The sequence below is a fragment of the Hippichthys cyanospilos genome, chromosome 2 (assembly GCF_059441005.1).
Source record: "Hippichthys cyanospilos isolate Australia breed blue-spotted pipefish chromosome 2, RoL_Hcya_1.0, whole genome shotgun sequence".
Classification (NCBI taxonomy): domain Eukaryota; kingdom Metazoa; phylum Chordata; class Actinopteri; order Syngnathiformes; family Syngnathidae; genus Hippichthys; species Hippichthys cyanospilos.
The window spans coordinates 5,236,563-5,257,014 of NC_142370.1; the positions used below are offsets into that span (position 1 = coordinate 5,236,563).

General features: G+C 39.3%; 1 protein-coding gene across 3 annotated transcripts in view; it reads right to left on the bottom strand.

Annotated features, from left to right (window-relative positions):
• The window catches only part of agap1 (ArfGAP with GTPase domain, ankyrin repeat and PH domain 1), a 91,658-nt gene that overhangs the window by 56,939 nt on the left and 14,267 nt on the right, over positions 1-20,452 (bottom strand). For 2 of the 3 annotated variants that reach the window (XM_088407373.1, XM_088407371.1), the window contains 5 exons: positions 6,666-6,724; positions 6,491-6,578; positions 3,768-3,853; positions 3,475-3,616; positions 1-134 (listed from right to left, as the gene is read on the bottom strand). The exon at positions 1-134 is cut by the window's left edge and continues 1 nt beyond it. In XM_088407373.1, coding sequence (XP_088263499.1) covers positions 1-134; positions 3,475-3,616; positions 3,768-3,853; positions 6,491-6,578; positions 6,666-6,724 — 509 coding nt within the window. Of the gene's footprint in view, positions 135-3,474; positions 3,617-3,767; positions 3,854-4,295; positions 4,311-6,490; positions 6,579-6,665; positions 6,725-20,452 lie in introns of all 3 variants that reach the window. The other variant, XM_088407370.1, reaches the window with a different exon arrangement.

Here is a 20,452-nt window from a genome sequence, read left to right on the forward strand (position 1 = left end):
ATCCTGGAAGACTCGCTCCACATTGAGGCCGTAGGTGGCACAGGTTTCATAGTATGTGCAGCGCTTCAGATCGTTGGACAGTTTCCTTGCACGGCTGTCGTCAATCACCCTTGGGTTCGATGAGCTGATGGCGTCTGAGGAAAACATCTTTGACGTCAGTCAACGGATTCAAACTAAAATCATGTGGATGAAAGCAAAATATCAGACATCAACCCCCCCCCCACCTATCCCTTGTTTAGTCAACAAATATTCCAGCCTTAACACTTTACATAGTGCAAAATTAGTTATTTGGTGCCATCTGCTGGCTGTGAGCTCAGAGTCAAAGAGAACAAAGCTCTGGACAGCACTTGGTATTACAACACGACCAACTGCCCAGGACTTTCTCTAAAAATGCTGTATGTGCAATAGTGAAAATCATGTTATTTAAAGTTCTAGTCTAATGTCCAGCCATCCACTGATCCATTACCCTTAGGCACTTCGGCCATCTTCAATAAAAAATGTGTGTCTTTTCAAATCAAGGTGAATTTCATGTTCCATGAAAAGATGATGGGCGGCACAGTGAAAGTTAGCACGTCTTCTTCACAGTTCAGGGGTTCCGGGTTCAATTCCAGCTCACCCCCGGAGTTTGCATTTTCTCCCCATGCTCTCATGGGTCTTCTCCATGCACGCCGGTCGCCTCCCACATTCTAAAATCATGCACGGTAGGTGTATTGGACACTCCAAATTTCCCTAAGGTATGATTGTGAATGTGTTTGCGAATGATTGTTTGTCCCTGTGTGCCCTGTGATTGGCTGGAAACCAGTCCAGGGGGTCCCCTGCCCACAGCCCGAAGACAGTTACATTTGTCATTGCATCTGGAGTATGCAGCATGCACAAAGAGGACAACCCTACCCCCGTTACATCTTGGGAGTATACGGTAGTTATTACAAATAACACTGATTAAGAATTTTAATCATGCTAATCAGTGCTTACAGTCAGCAGATTGGCTTTGACATGATCATGCTTGGCTCTAGCAGCCAGACTGTTGATCAGAAATAGTAGCATTTCACCCAGCCTACTTCTAAGCCACGGCCAGAGATACTCAGTATGAGCACTGTGTATGTAAAATCACAAAACCGCAATCAATCAAAAGTCAGGATGGCTCGCACATAAAAATCTTCAGAAATGTGCAGCTGATAGAACTGTCACATAATTATGTTTGGAGTCGATTAATCGGCAATTATTTTTCGATCAAGCGACTAATCGCTAAACCAATTTTAAAAAATGCTTGAAATTAGCTAAAGCTTCAACGCAGAATCAAAATAACCTTAGAAGCCCTTTACTTCACCTTAAGACAATATAGTATATTTAGATACACAAACATAACTTAAGAACTTATATAATTTTATTCAATACAAAAAATAAAAGAATGAAATAAATAAATCACAAATTCAAATTATTCAAACAAAACTCCAATATATCTTAAAAGCAAATGCTACTTGTTTGCTGCATTACTTAGGATAACCATGAATAGGGAATTTGTGCTGTAGAAGAAGACCAGAAACTCAGCAAACCAAAACTCCAGAATCCCTCTTTCCAAAAGGCACATTTGACAGTTTGACTTCTCCTAAAACAGTAGTAAACTCTCGAACAAACTGCTATCATAAAAAAAAAAAGTTGGATTTTAAGATGTCCACTTGCTAAAACCTGGCAAGAAAAAACAAAAGTACACTACAAGTATGGTTTAGGTTTTGATTAGGGTTTAAATTTTAAATTTTAAATTTCTTTGAAATCGGCAGACATATATTTTATTGTTTCTACAGAGTGGACATTTTATGTCATATCGGATGGCCAAATGTGTGAACTGTGTAGTTTGGTTTTTGGACATGATGTATATTTGACAATTTTATCATTTTTTATCATTTTGTAATTTTGTAACTTTGCTCCCAACTTGGGAGCAAAGTTGAGAATCAGTATTTGCTATAACATGCATCACATCAGCTGCAAGCATGTAACTATGTCCGATTGCATTGTCCCAAAATAAAACTTTTTTCATTCATTCGAGTCAAACGACAAACAATCTATTTGTAGATACCGGTCCAGTAGTATAATCAAGTTTAAGTGCAAGGACAATGTGCAAGGACAATGGTCCGTAATTTGTATTACTGGAGTCACAGAGTAGTGTCCAGCTAGAGTAGTGTCCAGCTAGTTTGGACCGCAGAATTCCACTGTCATTGCATAGCTATGTGTCTGTGAGTAACGTCACACTGTTGTGTAATCCAACGTCGCAACTCATCCATCTCGGTCGTCAATGACCACACATTAGCGAGGAAAATGCTGGGTAGAGCGCACTCAGCCCCCCGCTTTTACCCAGCCCGTTGAAAGCCTTTACGCCGCCTATGAGCACTTCTGGTCGGCTGGGTGGACTGCAAAGCGTCGGGAGTGCCCCTTAGCTCAGGGATGAGGCGAATAGCGCTGATAAAATGCTTGTCATTTTGCAGATCAGTGTGCAATAGCTCCGGAGGGGTGTATGATGTAAAAGCCAAGCTGTTCTGCACAAACAGACCCGAAATGTGCAGGAATGTCCCTGTTTGCTTGCAAGCTGACGAGACACAGAGCCTCACACCGTGCACGCATTGCTGCTACTGTATAATGTCAGATCAACAATTTGATTTCCCCCCGCCAAGCCCGTCCAATTCTTTTTCCGGAGAGGTGTGAGAGATTGAGGCAGGAGGAAAAATACATTCTGTTGGAACTTCCTGATGTAAGAAAGCACGCGCTTGGACTGAGATGAGCAAATAACGCGGAAAATGAATTAAATGATAAAGCAATGGCTAATGGACGGATGAATTAAAAATGGATTAAAGCGTCGAGTTGACGATGGGAAATCATTGCAGACATCATTGACATCAGACGAAAATCATTGCAACATAATCAACGTTGTCGACGTGGACTATTCGTGACAGCTTGTGCAATTCTGCTTCCTAAAAGTTACCAGTTCTTTCAGTAAGGAGCAATCGATTAGTTTGCGTTGTATAACGATTCAATATTTCAGGCATGAGGTTCAAGTGAAGTGGGAAAAAATGCTTTGCAGTACTTGTGACTGCAGTTCAGTGTGTGAGTGTAGAAGTGGTTGTGTCAATGATCTCCTATTGTAGCCCAACGCATAGAAGTTAAGACAGAGTGCTCTTTGAGGTAGGAGGGGGATTATTACATATGAATATATATGTGCTCTGAGTTTTTAAATGGATTTGACAGAAAGAAATTGCCTTTTGAGCTTGATCAGAGAACTAACCAACAGTACTGTAGGTCAAGGTACTACTACTGTATTGTATGGTAATTATCGTAACTGACTTATTAAAACTCTCCACTAGATGGCAGCAGTATATCAAGGGAAAACGCTTCAGCGTGTGTGTGTGTGTGTGTGTGTGTGTGTGCGTGTGTGCGTGCGTGCGTGCGTGTGTGTGTGTGTGCGTGTGTGGGTGAGGGTCATACCTTGCGTGCCAACTAAGACCAGAGGCAGGTCGGCAGCATTCCTGTAGTTGGCAAGGCGGTTGAAGTAGTGATAAACTGTCTGGAAACTGATTTCATCCTCCAGACTGAAGACAAAGATGACTGCATCAACCCACAAAGCGAACTACAGATTCGGGGAATCAGGGAAAAAGAATTAGAAAACGGAACCAACGTAACTAATCACATATTATCAGAGATAAAGCACATACACTTCTTCACCTTGAAAAGTTAAGGAGGCAGTCATTGGGATTTTGACACATGCATTCGATACTAACCTGTGCCTCTGGGGGACCCCCTTCATCCCTGATGAGCAAAAGGTGACTCTGCCCATCAACCACCATCTCCTTCTTAAAACGACCACCTGCATTACACAAATTAAATGACATGGCAAATATTCTATAGCAAACTGGACTTCAAACGTATTTCAATTGGAATGATATTATTGAATGGAAGAAATTGAATGTTGATAACCTCCTCTACTGATTGGAAGATGTTTGGCTAAGCGGAATGTTCTAGTGTCGATGAGAGCTCGGGAATGGTGAAATGTATCATAAGAAGTTAGGATAACTTCCATTATCAGTGACTGCCATTTGATGCTGATGAGGGAACAAAAGCAAACTAAGATGAAGGCTGTATCAGCCTCGCGAGTTGAGCTTAGGGTTCAGTGTTTCAAGTTTACGTCAAGATAATTTGTACTCAAGAACCAATGAAATGCTTTAATGGAATCCAAGCTGTTCTCGCCAGGCTGCTGCAACTGTTCGGGCAAATAAACATAAGAGGAAGGTGAAGTGGAGGATCGTTACCTGCATCCACGTCAGCTAGTAAACCAAGATGCAATAAAAAGACAGAGAGGAGGGAAAAAGAAAAAACACAAGTGAAGAGGGGTGAAGAAAGCACATCTTTGGCTTTGATGGCAGTCAGGCTGGCAAGAAAGAGATTACAGTAGTGCTTGAGAGCGATGTAATCAAATAAAAACTCGTAAATTGTCATCTCATGCCATTTAACACTGAAGGTATTGTGCTTTTCAAGTTTGTGTGAAGTGAATTGAGAAATTTCTGATCACTCCCAAGAACACACTTGATGGTTTTAGATGTTCAACCAGCTGCATGCTCCGTTTGGCTGGGAGAATGCTTCTGTGTCGGAGCTTCCGTGAACACACCACAAAGCCAAGCTGCTACTGCTTTGCTGGGTGTGCAGCCTCAGAATAGTTCTGGTTAGCGGCTTTGTGGCGCTGTGGTTTCTGCGCTCTTCCAAAGCCACCGTCTCAAGCTCTGAATCAATCGGCATGGGAATGAAGGCTACGGCATATTTTTAGGCTTCAGGAATTTGAAAACAACACAGAAACTTCTTTAGGTCTGCAGCAGCCCGTCACAGTTTAAACCATCACTCTCACCAATAAAAACATTAAACACTTTGTCACAGGAGAGGAAAATAGCTTAAGTATTGTTTTGAAATAGCCTAACAAAATTGTAATTAATCAAAAAAAAAAAGAAAAAAAAAGATTATATATATATATATATATATATATATATATATATATATATATATATATATATATATATATATATATATATATATATATATATATATATATATATATATATATACACACACACACACATGTATATACACACACACATATTATATATATATATATATATATATATATATATATATATATATATATATATATATATATATATATACATACAAACAGGCCGAACAAGCATACAATCGTTAGATACTGCAAAAAAATAAAAATAATAATATTGCAGCCATGTTGACTTGTGTTATACTGCTCCCCGATAGCCAGGTCACAAATACAGTAAAGAGGAGCACAATGTCCATTGTACCAAAGTATGAAATCATGATTAACTAAACATGAAATTTTTCACATTCCATTTCTTCATGTTATTACTGTATTTTAATTTATAGAGTACAATATTGTAGACTTTTTTTTAAATAAACGTAACAAAGAATTTTGTTGTGTTTTATTTCAGGGCTGGATTAATAGCATTTTCAGTGATTAAAATATAAATAAAAAAAAGATTAGTTCAGATGTGACAGTTTTGAGGTGCGAGCTTGGTCACAAAACAAATTGAACACAGGTCAAGGTAGCACTGTATAACTTGTTAAATGATGTTAAATTGCTGAGCTTTTGGCTATAAACTTTGTTTTTACTGAGGGCTGCTTCCATTTTTTGCTGCCCTCTTGCTAAAAGTAAAAAAAAAAAAAAAAAAAAAAAATCAACAACTTAGCCAACCCAATGATTCACAAACTTTTTGGTGACTTGGACTGGTTGAGAAAGGCATGTTCATTTCGCGGACCAACGGGGGTGACTTACTAAATGGCTAATCTGCAAGCTAACGTTTATGTGGGTAGGCTGTGCAAACTGCTCATATTTTCATGCTTTCCGTTTTTGTTTTTTTTTCATCATTGGGTGCTACTTGTTCATATGATTCAACAAATTTTGTATCTTGCCTTGTTTTTTTGATGACATTTGCAAAACGGCTTCATTCTGTTTGATCCCAGTTGCTCTTGAAATACCGTCACACAGCCATTGGGTAGGAACTCTTGTCAAAATAGCTTTATCTTTGGGAGATAATGTCAAGTCATCATGGCTGGCCATCAGCTGCACACTTAGCAGTATGTTTGGTTTATTGTAACTATTATGCTCTGTTTACAGCTTGTTCTTTCACTTACTGGCGGATTCTGTTTACTTCAACTTGCAAACCAAAGTTAGAAGGAAACGCAGGCCTCACTGACCATTTACAATAGTTACTAACCATTTACACATTTGTTGCTCGCCATTTTCTGCCCCCTTACCTCAACACTTGCAAATAAATAAATATATAGGTTGAATGCCAAGACTCATAAAAGATTTGTAAAACCATGTCTTTAGAATTCAGACTGATGGATAGAAAAAAAAAAGCCTGTCTTTGGAATTATACTTTCGGAATTTTTATTATTTGTGACTATGTGTTATCTCTCTTTGTACCTTCAGGTGACTCCTCTTGGACGTACGTTCCTGTCAGGTACCTGTGGACCAATGCTGACTTTCCACTGGCCAGGTTACCCACAATGCCCTGTAAGGCAAAATGCACCTTTTCAATGGAAAAAAAAAAAAAATAATATATGGATGCCAAAGACTGTTGTTGTGTCAGACAACTCACCACTTTGAGTTCTGGGACGGAGCGACTGAGAGTCCACTCCTGGCTGTTCACAAACGCATCTGAATGAGGAAGGGAAAGAAGGAGACGCCATGTCAAGCATTTTAACAAAACAAATTTTTGACTCACATTGAGTCAAAGAATCAATTTTTAACGGTCAGTTGCCATGAAAGTGGAGGGACCTGCACATCAACAATAGTATCTGTAGATCAACCTCCTGTAGCACAATGAAAAACAACCATCATTGAAGCATAGAGTTACAACATTTTTGAATTTTTCAAATATTTCCAAGGAAAAGCAGAAATTTACATGAGGAACTGGGAATGTACTAAATTGAAGTTTGGCTCTTGAGGGCCATCTTGATAATAAATGGGGGAATACATGGGCAAAATGCTGACTAAAACATGCAGATATAACACAAGAACAATTGCACACTGATGACTACTTCCTCATCAAATGCACATATCACACAATTTATTGTAAAAATATGGAGACCTCACCCACTACTTGATCTTGGGCCTAAACTTTCATGGCAACTGGCCGTTAAAAATGGATTCTTCTGTAGATTCTAGGCATTCCGTTGCCGCATACACAGATGATTTCTACAATTTATAGTCCCTCCTCTTCAACAATGAGGTCTCTATTTATGAAAGGGACTCTGTTGGCATTTTTGGATTGGGGTGTATTTTTGACTAGGCTGGGTCAAGGCATGAGCAATATTAATGTCACATTAACTGATTAACTGTGATCAATTAAGTCAGTTACAGCGGGGTTTTTTGTGTTCATCTCATTTTTCTTCTCTATGCTCTCTGTATGATTATTACATCTGTTTATGTGTAACAGGTTCCTTGTGATTCAGTTGTTTGGAATTGATGTTTGGCATAAACAGATAGGCTCCTGTAGTGGGTGGGCGGGAAAGTGTATGATCATAGATGTGAAAATGGAGGAGGATACAGTATGATAGTTGTTGGGCCAATGAATGAGTTTACCTTAAAGAGTTGCCTCAAATGCACCTGTGATAAGATAGAGTGCATGCATTCTCTGTAAAGAGGGAGTTTGCTTACCACACAAGCAACTAAAATTTAGCCCAACACAAATGCAAATCAAACAGCTGCAACTGTATCCATAGCAAACGATAGTGACAAAGACGCTAATGTAGCGGCCATAGTAAAGTCAAACTAGAGAATTACCCGCATTCGAGTAAGTCTGCGATGGATAAGATGGAGGATATTTCATTTTACTGTTAATTTCTAGTTATTTGGAAAATGAAAAAAAGAAAACAGCACGATTCCTCCTGATGGTTGGAACTTAAGGTGTCAGGCAGCACTTAAGCTAGTTTCCAATACAGTAATCCCCCGCTGTATCGCGATTCATCTTTCACGGGTTAGCTGCTTCACGGATTTTTTACAGTGTGGATATTTTGTATAGCGCCTTGTGCTCAGACACCTGATTGGCTCAGAGGCTTTACTGTTGTCTCGAAATAAAATATTGACACTGTACTGTATTGGTTTTTCACTTGTCAATTTATTGCAAAAGGCAAGAGGATCCAAAACCTTGCTGTGTCTCTTCTCTACTGTTGTCTCGAAATAAAATATTGACACTGTACTGTATTGGTTTTTCACTTGTCAATTTATTGCAAAAGGCAAGAGGATCCAAAACCTTGCTGTGTCTCTTCTCTAACTGCCTAAGCACATTGATTGACAGCTTGGTCTCTGTGAGCCAATCACGTGACTCGTAGGCGTGCCGAGAGCAAACGCGCACACTATGTAGACACAGACAGCAATGGAGAAATGCACAGCCTTGGAAATCTGACTTTTACCTAAATTTCAAGTGTATTGTTATGATATAAGAGGCTTCACTTTAATTCGATGTCCGGGCATATGCGTTTATAAAGATATTGCTCAGAAAAAGAAAGAGCTCAACTATTACTCATAACAATGGACGAAGAGGCATAGCTGGGACTGTGAAATACGTGAATGCCAATGTTTCCAACTTTGTATTACTATATTAAAATGAATGGTTTAAACAAATTTGGGGCTTTAAAACAGGTTTTGATTTTTGGTTTTATTCTATAGTTTAGTATTGCATTGTAAAATCATAAAAAAAAAAAAAAGCTGGCTACTTAACGGATTTCACTTTGCGCGTGTTATTTTTGGAACGTAAACCCGCGATAAACGAGGGATTACTGTAACGCAGAAAATGAATGATTACAACTGAAACTTTTCAAGAAAATAAATGACTTGATGCCACTATTTTTGCATCAATCTGTCGATCTGCCACAATAACAAAATGTATGTTAATAAAAAAAAAAAAACGGTTGAGGGTTTCTCATATGTTTAGGTGAAATTAAAACAAGATTGTTTAGCTCAGTTAATTACAGATCTTCATCTTTTTTCTTAAATCTCTTGACAATGCACATCTTTGCGCTTACATGAAATTGGAATTGCAATGCAACAGATTTTTTTTTAATGTCATGATTTTTAATTTTATAATGGTGCATGTTTTTGGTATATTGTACAATTAAGTATAATAATCACGTGGTAATTTACTGCAAATTTTCCATCCCTTTGGAACTCATGCGAAGCAAGTGCATTAAGTAGGCCAGTAGGCCACACCCCTCCAGACCTTCTCACTTATTCATTAGTTGCAATCTGCAAGAGCACCGATGTGCTAAAAGCCCTCCAGGTACTGTAGAAGACAGGCCAAATTGCACTTTCACTTATCTGACCATTCCAGGAAATATCTAGAACATGCATTGACCTACAAAATATCCATCATTTATGGAGGGTTGCACAACAAGATGCTTCTACAGAACAAACTTACAATGGTACACTCAACATTTGCCCTGAGTGGGCGATAGAATCCGATGACCTGCTCTGAGTACTTGACGCCACTCCTAAAAATGTTTATAAAGGTCTACAGTCATGGTTTTTAAGTAAGGGTGGGACGAGACACAAATCTCACGGCTTGTTTTTCAGCTACAACTGAGCTAGTTTAACAAAATGAACACAGCTCAAGTGAGCTGCGGTGGTTGGCAACTTTTTCTTGCAGTGTTTACAAACGGTCTTGTTACGAAATGCCAATAATTTACAATTCATTTACGCAACTGGAAAAACAGAAATATCACCACACAGGTGATTTGAAAATAATAAATGCATCTGTATTTTTCCTTGGGGCACTGCCTCTATTGAGTACTTTGGTATTAGGATAAAAAGAAAACGCTTTTTTTTTGGGGTCGAAAAAAATATTAACAAAGAAGACTAAATAACACATTTCCACTTAATGACCAAAGTTTATGATTTTTTGATCATCATTCTTTTAAACTTAAATTGTTCAAAAGTGATCAACAGCAACCGTGACAAAATGTCAGCATTGAAGTGTGCAGATTTGATGCATACCGATTAAATTGCTCCTGAAAAATAAGGCAACGGCTCTCAGGGGCACTCAAGCGCTCATAACTAATTTATCAGGTGTGTAGAGGAGGAAAAATTGGAAAACCTGCAGGATTTGGTCGACAATTTGGGCAGGAGAAAAAGTCGTCACCTTCAATGTGACATGCTTTGGGGTAGAATTTTGCAAGATGTTTGTGTCCATAAGTTATTTGGTATGAAGGTTTATTTTGAAGCAAAAAAAAAAAAACCATGATCTCAAGATGTGCAGGATGAGAAATCAAGTGGCATAATGTAGGCTGTCTTGTAGTGGATGTGGATGGATTCCTGAATAGCCAATTTTAGATTAAAAAAAAAAAAAAGTACTGAGCATGCCTGCGCAGTCCAACTGCGAGTTCCATACAGTCAGATTTAAGTGTTTTAAATGTTCAATTTTGAGAAATTTCATCCAGTATAGTTTGACTTTTATTGCATAAATATACAATGACAACGGGGTCAGAATCTCTCCATTTCTCCAATAAAAGATTAACAGCTACGTGGCTTGGTACAAGGGATAAGACTCAGGGACTGTTCAAGGTTTAAGTCGAACAATTTGATTCAATTCGAATTTACATGGCAGAGTTCAGTTCAAGAGAGTATTGTGCAATTTTCTTGTCATTTTACATACCTAATGTATAAATAAACCTGTCGGTACTATAAATAGGGCATTGCCTTCAAAGGTATACAGTAAATTAAAGACATATCAGTAAGTATCTTGATATATTTTGAAGTGAAACGATTTCATTCGGTTCAATTTAATGCACCTGTATCTTGTGAATCATGACCGATTTTTCCCATTCAAATCAATTCTTGTTACAGTCTCTGCATTGACTGCGGTCATTTCCACTTGCACTTGCTTTATCAGTCTGGACAAAATCCAAAAGATTCCAAACACAGAGGAGGACATTGTAGGACTTTCCACAGATGCCCACATGTGTGGAAGCTTGCTGCCGGCAGGATGTTGATTCAGCTGTTTCCTGTTTTTAAAGCCAGTTGCATCAGTGTGTAGTCATTTTAGCCACAATGTAACATGAAAAAAAGTCATGCATGTTTTTGGGCAAAATTTTATTTTAGCATGTCAACATATAAGGTGCCAGGCTTGCGTGATAAATACCAATCTAAACTATGGGTCTGAGAACTAGGGCTGCACAAACAGATTTTAATTGCCATCATGATAATGGCTGAGACGATTACCGTATTTTTCGGACTATAAGCCGTGACTTTTTCCTCAAGGTTTAAGTCCTGCGGTTTATAGTCCAGTGGGGCTTATCTGTGTTTTTTTGTTTTTTTTGATAGCCACCAGTAAGCAAATGTGTGTATCTGTTCGAGGTGTCAATTTATGGAACAACTATCAAATAGAACTGAAAAGATATGAATCAATGGCTGTGCTCAAAACAATATATGTCTAAATTTAATATGAGAATGTGTAAAATGGTGGGTAAATTTTTGATGTGTAAATTTTACATACAGTACACAGTATATGTGATTTTATTTATGTATTTATGATTGTGTACGAATTATGTAAGAATATGTTATGTTCACTAAAATAAACTATCAAACAAAGGGAGTCGAAAAAGATGCTATTGAGGCATTGATTTCAATTTTGAACTGCTATTTCACTAACAGATATCCATCTATCCACCCATTTTCTGAAATTATGTTGGGACTAAACATGCAGGCATGTTCAGACTGTTAAAGAGCGTATGTTGCTGTTGGCAGACAACTACAAAAAAAAATCTTTTTGCGTAAAGATCTGATGTTATTACCTGCGGCATATAGTCCAGTGCAGCTTATCCGTGGCAAAAGTCATTTTTTTGCTCATATTTTTCTACTACAGCTTATATAGCAATGCGCCTTATAGTCCGGAAAATACAGAAATTAAGATGATCTTTGCCGATCTTAACATTTAAAAAGCCGGCTAAAGTATACAGTGGTACTTCTACTTCTGAAATTAATTGGTTATGGAAGAAATTTCTTAATTAGAAAATTTTGCAAGTAGAGACGCGTTTTCCACGCGAATGCCCTAATCCGTTCCAAGCCCTCCAAAATTCCAACATAAATGTTTTATAAAGCATAAAAATGCAACAAAACATGTAACACACACGTTACAATTAAATCATTGCACAATAAATAACAATTGCACGTTAAAAAAGTTAAAAACAAAGGAATAAAGAAAAAAATTATGGTCCTTTACCTTTTGACTGCTGTCATTTTAGCACAAATTTGTCAGCCGCTTTGAGATCAGCACTACTTGCCGCACCATGCCGAACAACAGAGTGAATTTTGATCGTCTCAAAGCACCCAAGTGATGCCTTAACTCGCGTTGCTCTTTCGCAGACGTTCCCTCGCCTGCATCTTCATTTACAAGATCATTCAAAATGACACTTGTCTTTTCGCAAATAATTTCCTCTGTGACTGTGTCACCAACCGCCTCTTTCTCCTTTATCTACACGAGCAAGAGCCTCTCCATCTCATCGTTCACTGCCAACCTCCTCCAAAATTATAGAAAAGCCTCTGGAAGGAGTCATGGCTTTTATTTCTTCCTTTTGTATTAATAACGTGGCGATTGTAAGATAGATTACAGCCATATTCTTTGATGAGAGCAACCAAACGCATCCCTTTTTCAAACTTTTCTATTATCGCTTGCGTTTTTTGGATGGACAAAAAAAAAAAAAAAAAAACCTTTCCTTCATTTTTCCTCTTTTCTCCATCACTTTCTTGGGGTCCATATTGAATACTGCAAAAGCTAATAAACTCACGAAAAAGTATTGGAAAAGCCCCCCAGGTGAATAATGTGCTTGGGTCTACGTAGGCTTCATTTTTGTCATTGGTTTGCCCTCAACAGGTAAGTTAGCTGTGATGCCCTATGTGCCAAGTGAATTTGTTTGAATCATTTACTTTATTTATTTTAGTTTATTTTGATTAGCAGTACTAAGTATCAAGCCTTGAAGCCTTGTTTATGTACTGCTTGTTTAAATACGGGCAATAAATACAAATGTTTGACTAAGCATGATGAATAATCATGGTTTCAATAGTGACCAAAATAATCGTGATTATTATTTTCAACATAATAGTGCAGACCTTAGTTACTGCCCAGTAAATGTGTCTATCCTGCCACAATTTCCCCCTGCCTGAGGGAACGGAGAAGCGATGACTGCTGAAAGCCTAAAGCTAAGCAGGTTAGACTTGGTCTCTCACTGTAATTGGACAAATCTGAAGACGTGAGTGACCAAGGCCAGGTGTGTATTTTCATTAATGGTGTTTACAAAACTCCGTTTACTAAACTGTAACATCACTGTGAAGGAGATATTAATTGAATATATTTAGGTATACTTGCAACATTGGTTATTGGGATATCAACATAGCTCATTAAACCCATCCTTTCCAGTAGATCTTAGGACAAAAAGGCTTGGGCACCCCTGGCCTAAGGCGTAGTCTACGTTTTTTTGCAAACGGTCGGTAAAAGTCTCCGGTATACCCTATCTTCTATAAGTACCTGGGGTTTTCCTTTTCTTTTTTTCATAAAAAAAGGTCTCTACGAACACCGACCAAAATCGAGATTTACCATATTCTCCGGGATCCGTGTTTGTTTGTAGCAATCAAAAAACGGAGTTTTACATTACTCTGCAACAAACATACGCTGTGTCACATGTGGGACCATGTTTGATAATCAACATGGATTCCTATTCCTTCAAGCCTTGTATGTAATCATTCTCCAGATGCTGGCTGCTTGCTTTATTGGCTGTACGTTCGGCTCTTTGCTGGAACGTCAGAGGCATATTTCCCACTAAAGAAGCCGATCCCGGTGACGTTAAGATTGAGTAGTTCTTTCGGATTGGACAGAATTTGGCAAAACCACTGACACCTAGTGTCTTAGCATGCTTGTACAAGGGGAAAATAAAAAAATGGCACTATGAGGATTTGAGTAGTGGCATTTTTTTTTTTAAAAAAGCAATAATATGGACTGGTTATTATTATCAATTTATTATTAATATTATTATTTAAACAAATGAAGAGAGAAGATTTATTCACGTTTAAATAGCCTTGCTTACGTGAAGACAATCCTAAATCAAGGTTGGAAACCAGTTGAGATGCTCTTACTATGAGGACGTGCTTGACTAATTTCAAGTTTATTCTAAAGCTTCTCCCTCACGTACATGCACACGAGCACAGAAAACAACTCATGAGTGGCAGTTCTTGCTCTCGGGGCAGGGTGTGTACACAGTATGCTAACCGTCATCTTACAAAACAAGGCAACACTGCCTCATCAGTCACTACCTCAGCCTTTGCCATTCACAATCGCCCATCGACATCTAAAGTAAAAGTTGAAGAGCAAAGGTGTTTAAAAGCTAGACACTTTCTTTAAATTCAAAAGACCAAGCATGCAACAGCAATGAAATCAGGATATGTGTTATATGGGTCTCACGGTGCATGGTACACCGAAAATGTGGACGCAAAACAGCACGCACAGTGTAATGTTCCCTCCATAATAATTTTATAAATGTATCATTTTTGATGAGGTTAATTAATTCTGACACACTTTAGAGATGTCAAATTGATAAAGTTCTGAATACTAAAACAAATATTAGACTATTATACTATGCACAGGTAAAATTGGATTTGCACAACTGTGTGCCATTGTGCAACAGAACGAAGAGTCCCGGCCAACTATGATTTTATCCCACATTCTTGTTCTGACTTAACAAGCAAACAAACAAATGCACACACAAATTAACATACAAGAAAAATTTTCCATTGTTTGTGCCTGAAATACGGAATTTGCAAGAGTGCCCCATTGACAAGCAACTGTGAAGACTCACTGAGAAGTCAAGAAAAAGCTTCTATGCATACATACTTAGCACATAAAATCAATGACCTACATATGCTGACACTCAACAGATCCACCCCTCGCCAGCTTTGCACGCACACAGCTGGCACCATGTAAGCAGATTTTTTTTTCATGTTAAATCAAACCAAACCACCCAGCTAGCTAATAACTGGTTCACTATGTAGATGACAATAAGGATGTAACACACCAGTATGTGTATATTCTCATCCCCACCCCCCCTCAATTCTTGACTACTCAAAGGCGCATGCACATCAGGAAGAGTGATCACATCTCCTGGTGGATTTGAGCTTTATATACAGTAAGAGCTTTAAGCAGCAGGGGGTGGGTCACCGTGATGCGCTGTTCGCACGTCAGCATGGCATGGCTGGTATTACATGAAAATGTTGGGTGAACAAAAACAAAGTGTGTGAGCAAAAACAAACATTAAAGAATGTGACAGGTTGATCGAAACAAGAAGTGCATTAATAATGAAAGAGCACTTTAGCAGTTTAATAATAAGTTTGTGTTGGTGTTATTGGATGGCTGTTCTGTTGAATGCTAATGGTGCCTGGGAGTTGGGTTTAACCTATCCAGGTAAGTTCTTGAGCATTAAAATCACACAAACGTCATCCTGCTGACTTTCACTCAAGTCACTGCTAAGAATTAAACCAATGAGAGTTGGAGATCATGGCCTGAAGAAGCCAACAGCATTTCATCATCTGCAAATAGCAGAGATGCAACGCTGAGAACTACCAAACCATACCCCGCTTCAACTGCACCAAGAAATTCTGTCCATAAAGGTAATAAATAGAATAGGTTACAAGAGCAGCCTTGGTGGAGTCCAATTCGCACTGGAAACAAATCCAACCAACTGCCAGCATTGTGGACCAAACTGACATCGGTGATACAGGGACTGAACAGCCTGTATTAGGGAACTTGGTACTCTGGACGCCGAAAACACTCACCACAACTCCCAGAGGGACATAGTCGAACACCTTCTCCAAGTCCACATTGGAGAAATTCTGCCAGAGGTGGGAATTGAAACTCCATCTAACAGGGGACTTTGCCAGACATTCTCAGCAGACCCTCACAATACGTTTGGGTCTTGCAAGTCTGACAGGTATCCTCCCCCAAATCGGAGCAGGATCAGGTGGTGATCAGTTGACAGTTCCAGCTCTTTTTGCACCAGACCCTTTTGACTCCTCCCACAGGTGGTGAGTCCATGGGAGGACAATGGCGATTTAATTTCTTATTAAATATGAGATTCATGGTACTGACATTTCTAAACAGGAAGGAAAACGTCTCATTGGCGAGCCGTGCTCCTCACCGTGTGGCTGTGACGCCACCTTTATGGGCAGGAAACATTCATCCAGCCATCATCTTAACTGCTTATCCTAACGAGGGTTGAGGAGTGAATGAAAGAGCCCTAAACAGTCTTTTGGATGACAATAAAATACGAAACACAGTCTATGGATCACACTCACTGACATACGTTCCTCCTATCGAATCAGTTCCTGTGGTAACCCAATTTTCATAACATTAGTTCCGCTGGAGGGTGGGTGACTGACATTGAATTATTGACTGCTGCAGCCAAAGGAGGACTCTTCTAAAATACATAATGAGAGGAGGCTCCCACTGCACAGTCCAGTTGCGCGTTAAGGCAGACGACGTGGGAGGGAAAAGAACTTAGCAGTTGTAGCATATTTGGATGGTTTTAAATAACAGTAGCTTTTAAAAAACACAATATACCGCCAATCTGTTTATCTGCACATGCCTAGGAAACAATAATAAGGAAATTGTTTTAGTACTTTTGACTGGTGTGCAGCCTTGTATCTCACTGGAACAGACCTGCCACTACACTAATCAATACAGTAAGAACGACAACAACAAAAAAATCAGTTGGTAATTGACCCAGTTCAATTATAAAAGCGCTGTGGAAAACCAATTTACAGAGGCCCACACATGGCCTATGGGTCATAGTTTGGACATGACTGTTTCAATGTCATCTAGCCAGATGCACTCATCAAAATGTCAAAATTTTCCTGGAGAGTGATGATGAGGAGGTGAAGTAGATACCCTCAAGCTGATAAGGTTTCATTCCTACACAACCTCAGTCAGTCACTGGATAAACACAGCAGATGGCTGGCAGTCAAATAAAGAGTAATTGTGCCAACACTTAATATTCACACAAACAATAGCCATGCCCATACCTGAAATCAAGCAAAATATGAGAATTAAACAACAAGTAATGCCCAGCGCATACAGTTATACCACTAACCTGGGCAATCCCAAACAATTAATAGCCAATGACTGAGCCTCACGCCCACAGCGATGAACAAGTAATGCCCAGCGCATACAAAGTGATGCCACTGACCTGGGCAATCCTAAACAAATACTAATCAATGACTGAGCCTCACACCCACAACGATGAAAGAAAAAAAAAAAAAATAACTGCAATCCTTGGAGCTCTTTACTCAGAAACAATTATTTTGAGATGCCACATATAGAATTTTATACCACAAACAACGTTGTTTAATAGTGAAAATTAAAAAAAAAAAGAAGGAAAATTCAATTACCCTGGCCACTGCAGCTATGGTGAAAAAAAAAAAAATCACAGGAAAACTTCAACAATGAAGGGTAGAGTATGGGTACTTGCTTATTTACTGGGTACTTGCTCATTTACTCATTGACTGCTCTTGCGAAGTTCTGTGATGGAGACTCTCCATCTTTTCATTCTTTGCTACAGCTATATGCAAAATAATATTGTTTTGTATTATTGGAAAAAAAAATACAGCGGGCCCCCGTGTTACGAACTTAATCCGTTCAGCAGCTACACTCGTAACTCGAACTGCTCGTATGACGGGCAATCCAAACCTATGTTAATTAGTGAATGCGTGCAAAAACCTTAGGTAAAAACATCACGACTTTATACACATATTAAAAATGAGTAGCAATCTACTGTGCAGTTAAATTAAATAACATAAATATACAAAGGAAAAATGACATTTACCTTTGGGGCGACGTGACTTGAGCTGGGTGGAGGCGGAGGGGAGCAGAGACCAACCCGCAGAATTTATTTATTTATTTTCTTAAACGAGAACATATCAGTGGCGATTTCCTTCTCTTTAATCCATAATAGAAGAAGCCTCTCCATTTTGTTGTTGACCGAGGTCCGTCCCCTGGCAAGGAAAGTCTTGCCCTTAGAAGATTGCCGAGCGGTTACGGCCATTCTCACTAGCAAGGTTAACTATGCGTGCGCCTCCTTCGTATTTTTTTATTATCCCCTGCTTCGTTTCTATTGTCATCATCCTCCTACTTCTTCCTTTACCGCCACTTGCAATTTTAGAAGCCATGTCTAACAGATAAAGTTTGCAAAGTCTTCACAACACACCGACCGGCTGTGCCATCAAGCTAGATGAAGGCGTTCGGCCAATAGCATATCGGCATGTCTGTGATTGACGTGACGCCGGCCAATAGCATATCGGCATTTCTGTGATTGACGTGACGCCGGCCAATAGCATACCCGCATCTACGTGACTGAGACCGGGACAGTGAACTTAATGGACAAATAGCATATCGGCATCTCCGTGACTGAAACCGTGACTGAGACATTGTAAAACCAATAGCATATCGACGTTATCATGACAGGCGAGAATAGTTAAATTTGATGGTACAGCAAAGTGAAAAAAATAGTACGGACACATTGACCGGCATGTTGGATTGTTCGTAAGACGAAAGGTTTGTGCGAAGAGGGGGACAAAAAACGCCACGGTCCACGTTCGTAAGATGAAAAGTTCGGGGGGCCCACTGTATATATATGTATTCTACGCACGGTTTCTGCAACATTCAAATCAAATCACTGCCAAAAATCAAAATGGTCAAAGCAACTGCGAGGGCTACGCGTAACAATTTGGGAACAAAATCACATAATTTCATGACACGGACCCTGGATTGTGAAAGTGGTGTTCCCTTTTAAAGGCACATATCCTCCAAGGTCACCAATCAGTGGCATGCTACAGTGCTGCCAGTGACACAAGCCAGCTTTGAACTGGTTAAAAAACAAACAAACAGAAACGCATCACTGTCAGCTGTACCCCAGGATGTCGTTTATTTCATCAATACTAAGCACTAAACTGGCATATGCACCAGCACCGATTTCATACATTCTATGTAAGTCAGTGCGCTGCTGCAGCTGTGTTATATGGATCCTCTTTTTATGGTGACAAACAAAGTATCCTAAGTAGCACTTTTTCACCAAAGGCAAACGAGGGGTCGCTAAGCATGCAAATTCCTAACATGAAATGCAGAGTTGTGAAATAACCAAAATAAATGCTTAGGTGTTCAGTAGACCGACAAAAATCTGATATATTTTTGATATTACTTGATATATTTGCATACTTATACATGAGGGCAGTAGTACACCAATTCGTGACTTACATGAATTGTTTTTTGTAGTGAAAGACTATGCAACCGGGGTCACCAACTTCAGTCCTTGAAGGCACCTATCTAGCATGTTTCAGGGGCAACCCTCATCCAACGCACCTAATTTCAATGATCAGCTCATCGGGAAGCTCTGCAGAAGCTTGTTAATTATCCTGATCATTTGAATAAGGTGCACAAAAGGGTTATACAAAACACGCTGGATAGGTGTCCGCCAGGACTGGAGTTGTTGACCCCTGTTATACAACATGATTTGATACAACACAGTCTTTTTGGGTGGGCATTCTACCTGCAATCCTGTTAGCAAGGTTTTCAAATAGGGAATCACAGGTAATTGCTGAAGGTCAGCCACAGATGCAATCTAGACTCTGGCAACTCACTTGACCTTGCAGCTGTGTATTGTCGCATTGCTTGGTGTGCAACGGACCTTTGAACATACAGGAGAAGATGGCAGGGAGATGAAGAAGGAAAGCATCTCTTCATCTTTCTGATCAGTTGTGTACACGCCTCACATTACTTCTGCATGGATTTAGATATAGGTCACACACAGACTTAGTAACTACACACGCATACACACTTCTTCACACAAGCATGTGCCTATTCTGTATTGACTGCGACTTCTAAGCCAAATGCTGGCAAACCATTGGGGTCTGTACAGATTTCTCAATAAATTGCTCAATATATTTTACCACTAAAATGTTTTGATAGAGAATTCAGAGTTTTTCAGTTCTTTCATGCATTGGAAAAAGCCTGTCACTTGCCAGATTTCCTGTCAGGATTCATCAAGTCTGTTGGGAAGATTTTGAGGTCACGGGTTGACAAAGCTGCACACGCCAGCACAGTGTCACTCAAGTGTCACATTCTCTCAACTTATTGTTTTTTTTTGCTTTATATGTCAAAGCAATCATCATGTTTCTCAACCCTGCTACCCATTGTGGTTCGAGCAGAAGAGGACCAGTCCATTTTCTGCAGCAACACATTTCAAACTCAACTTACGAATGACACATACAATCACAGCATCATCATCCTCACAAGAGGTAGTCAGTCAGACACTACAAGCTGCAATGCTGGCTAACATATCCACATCACCTTCA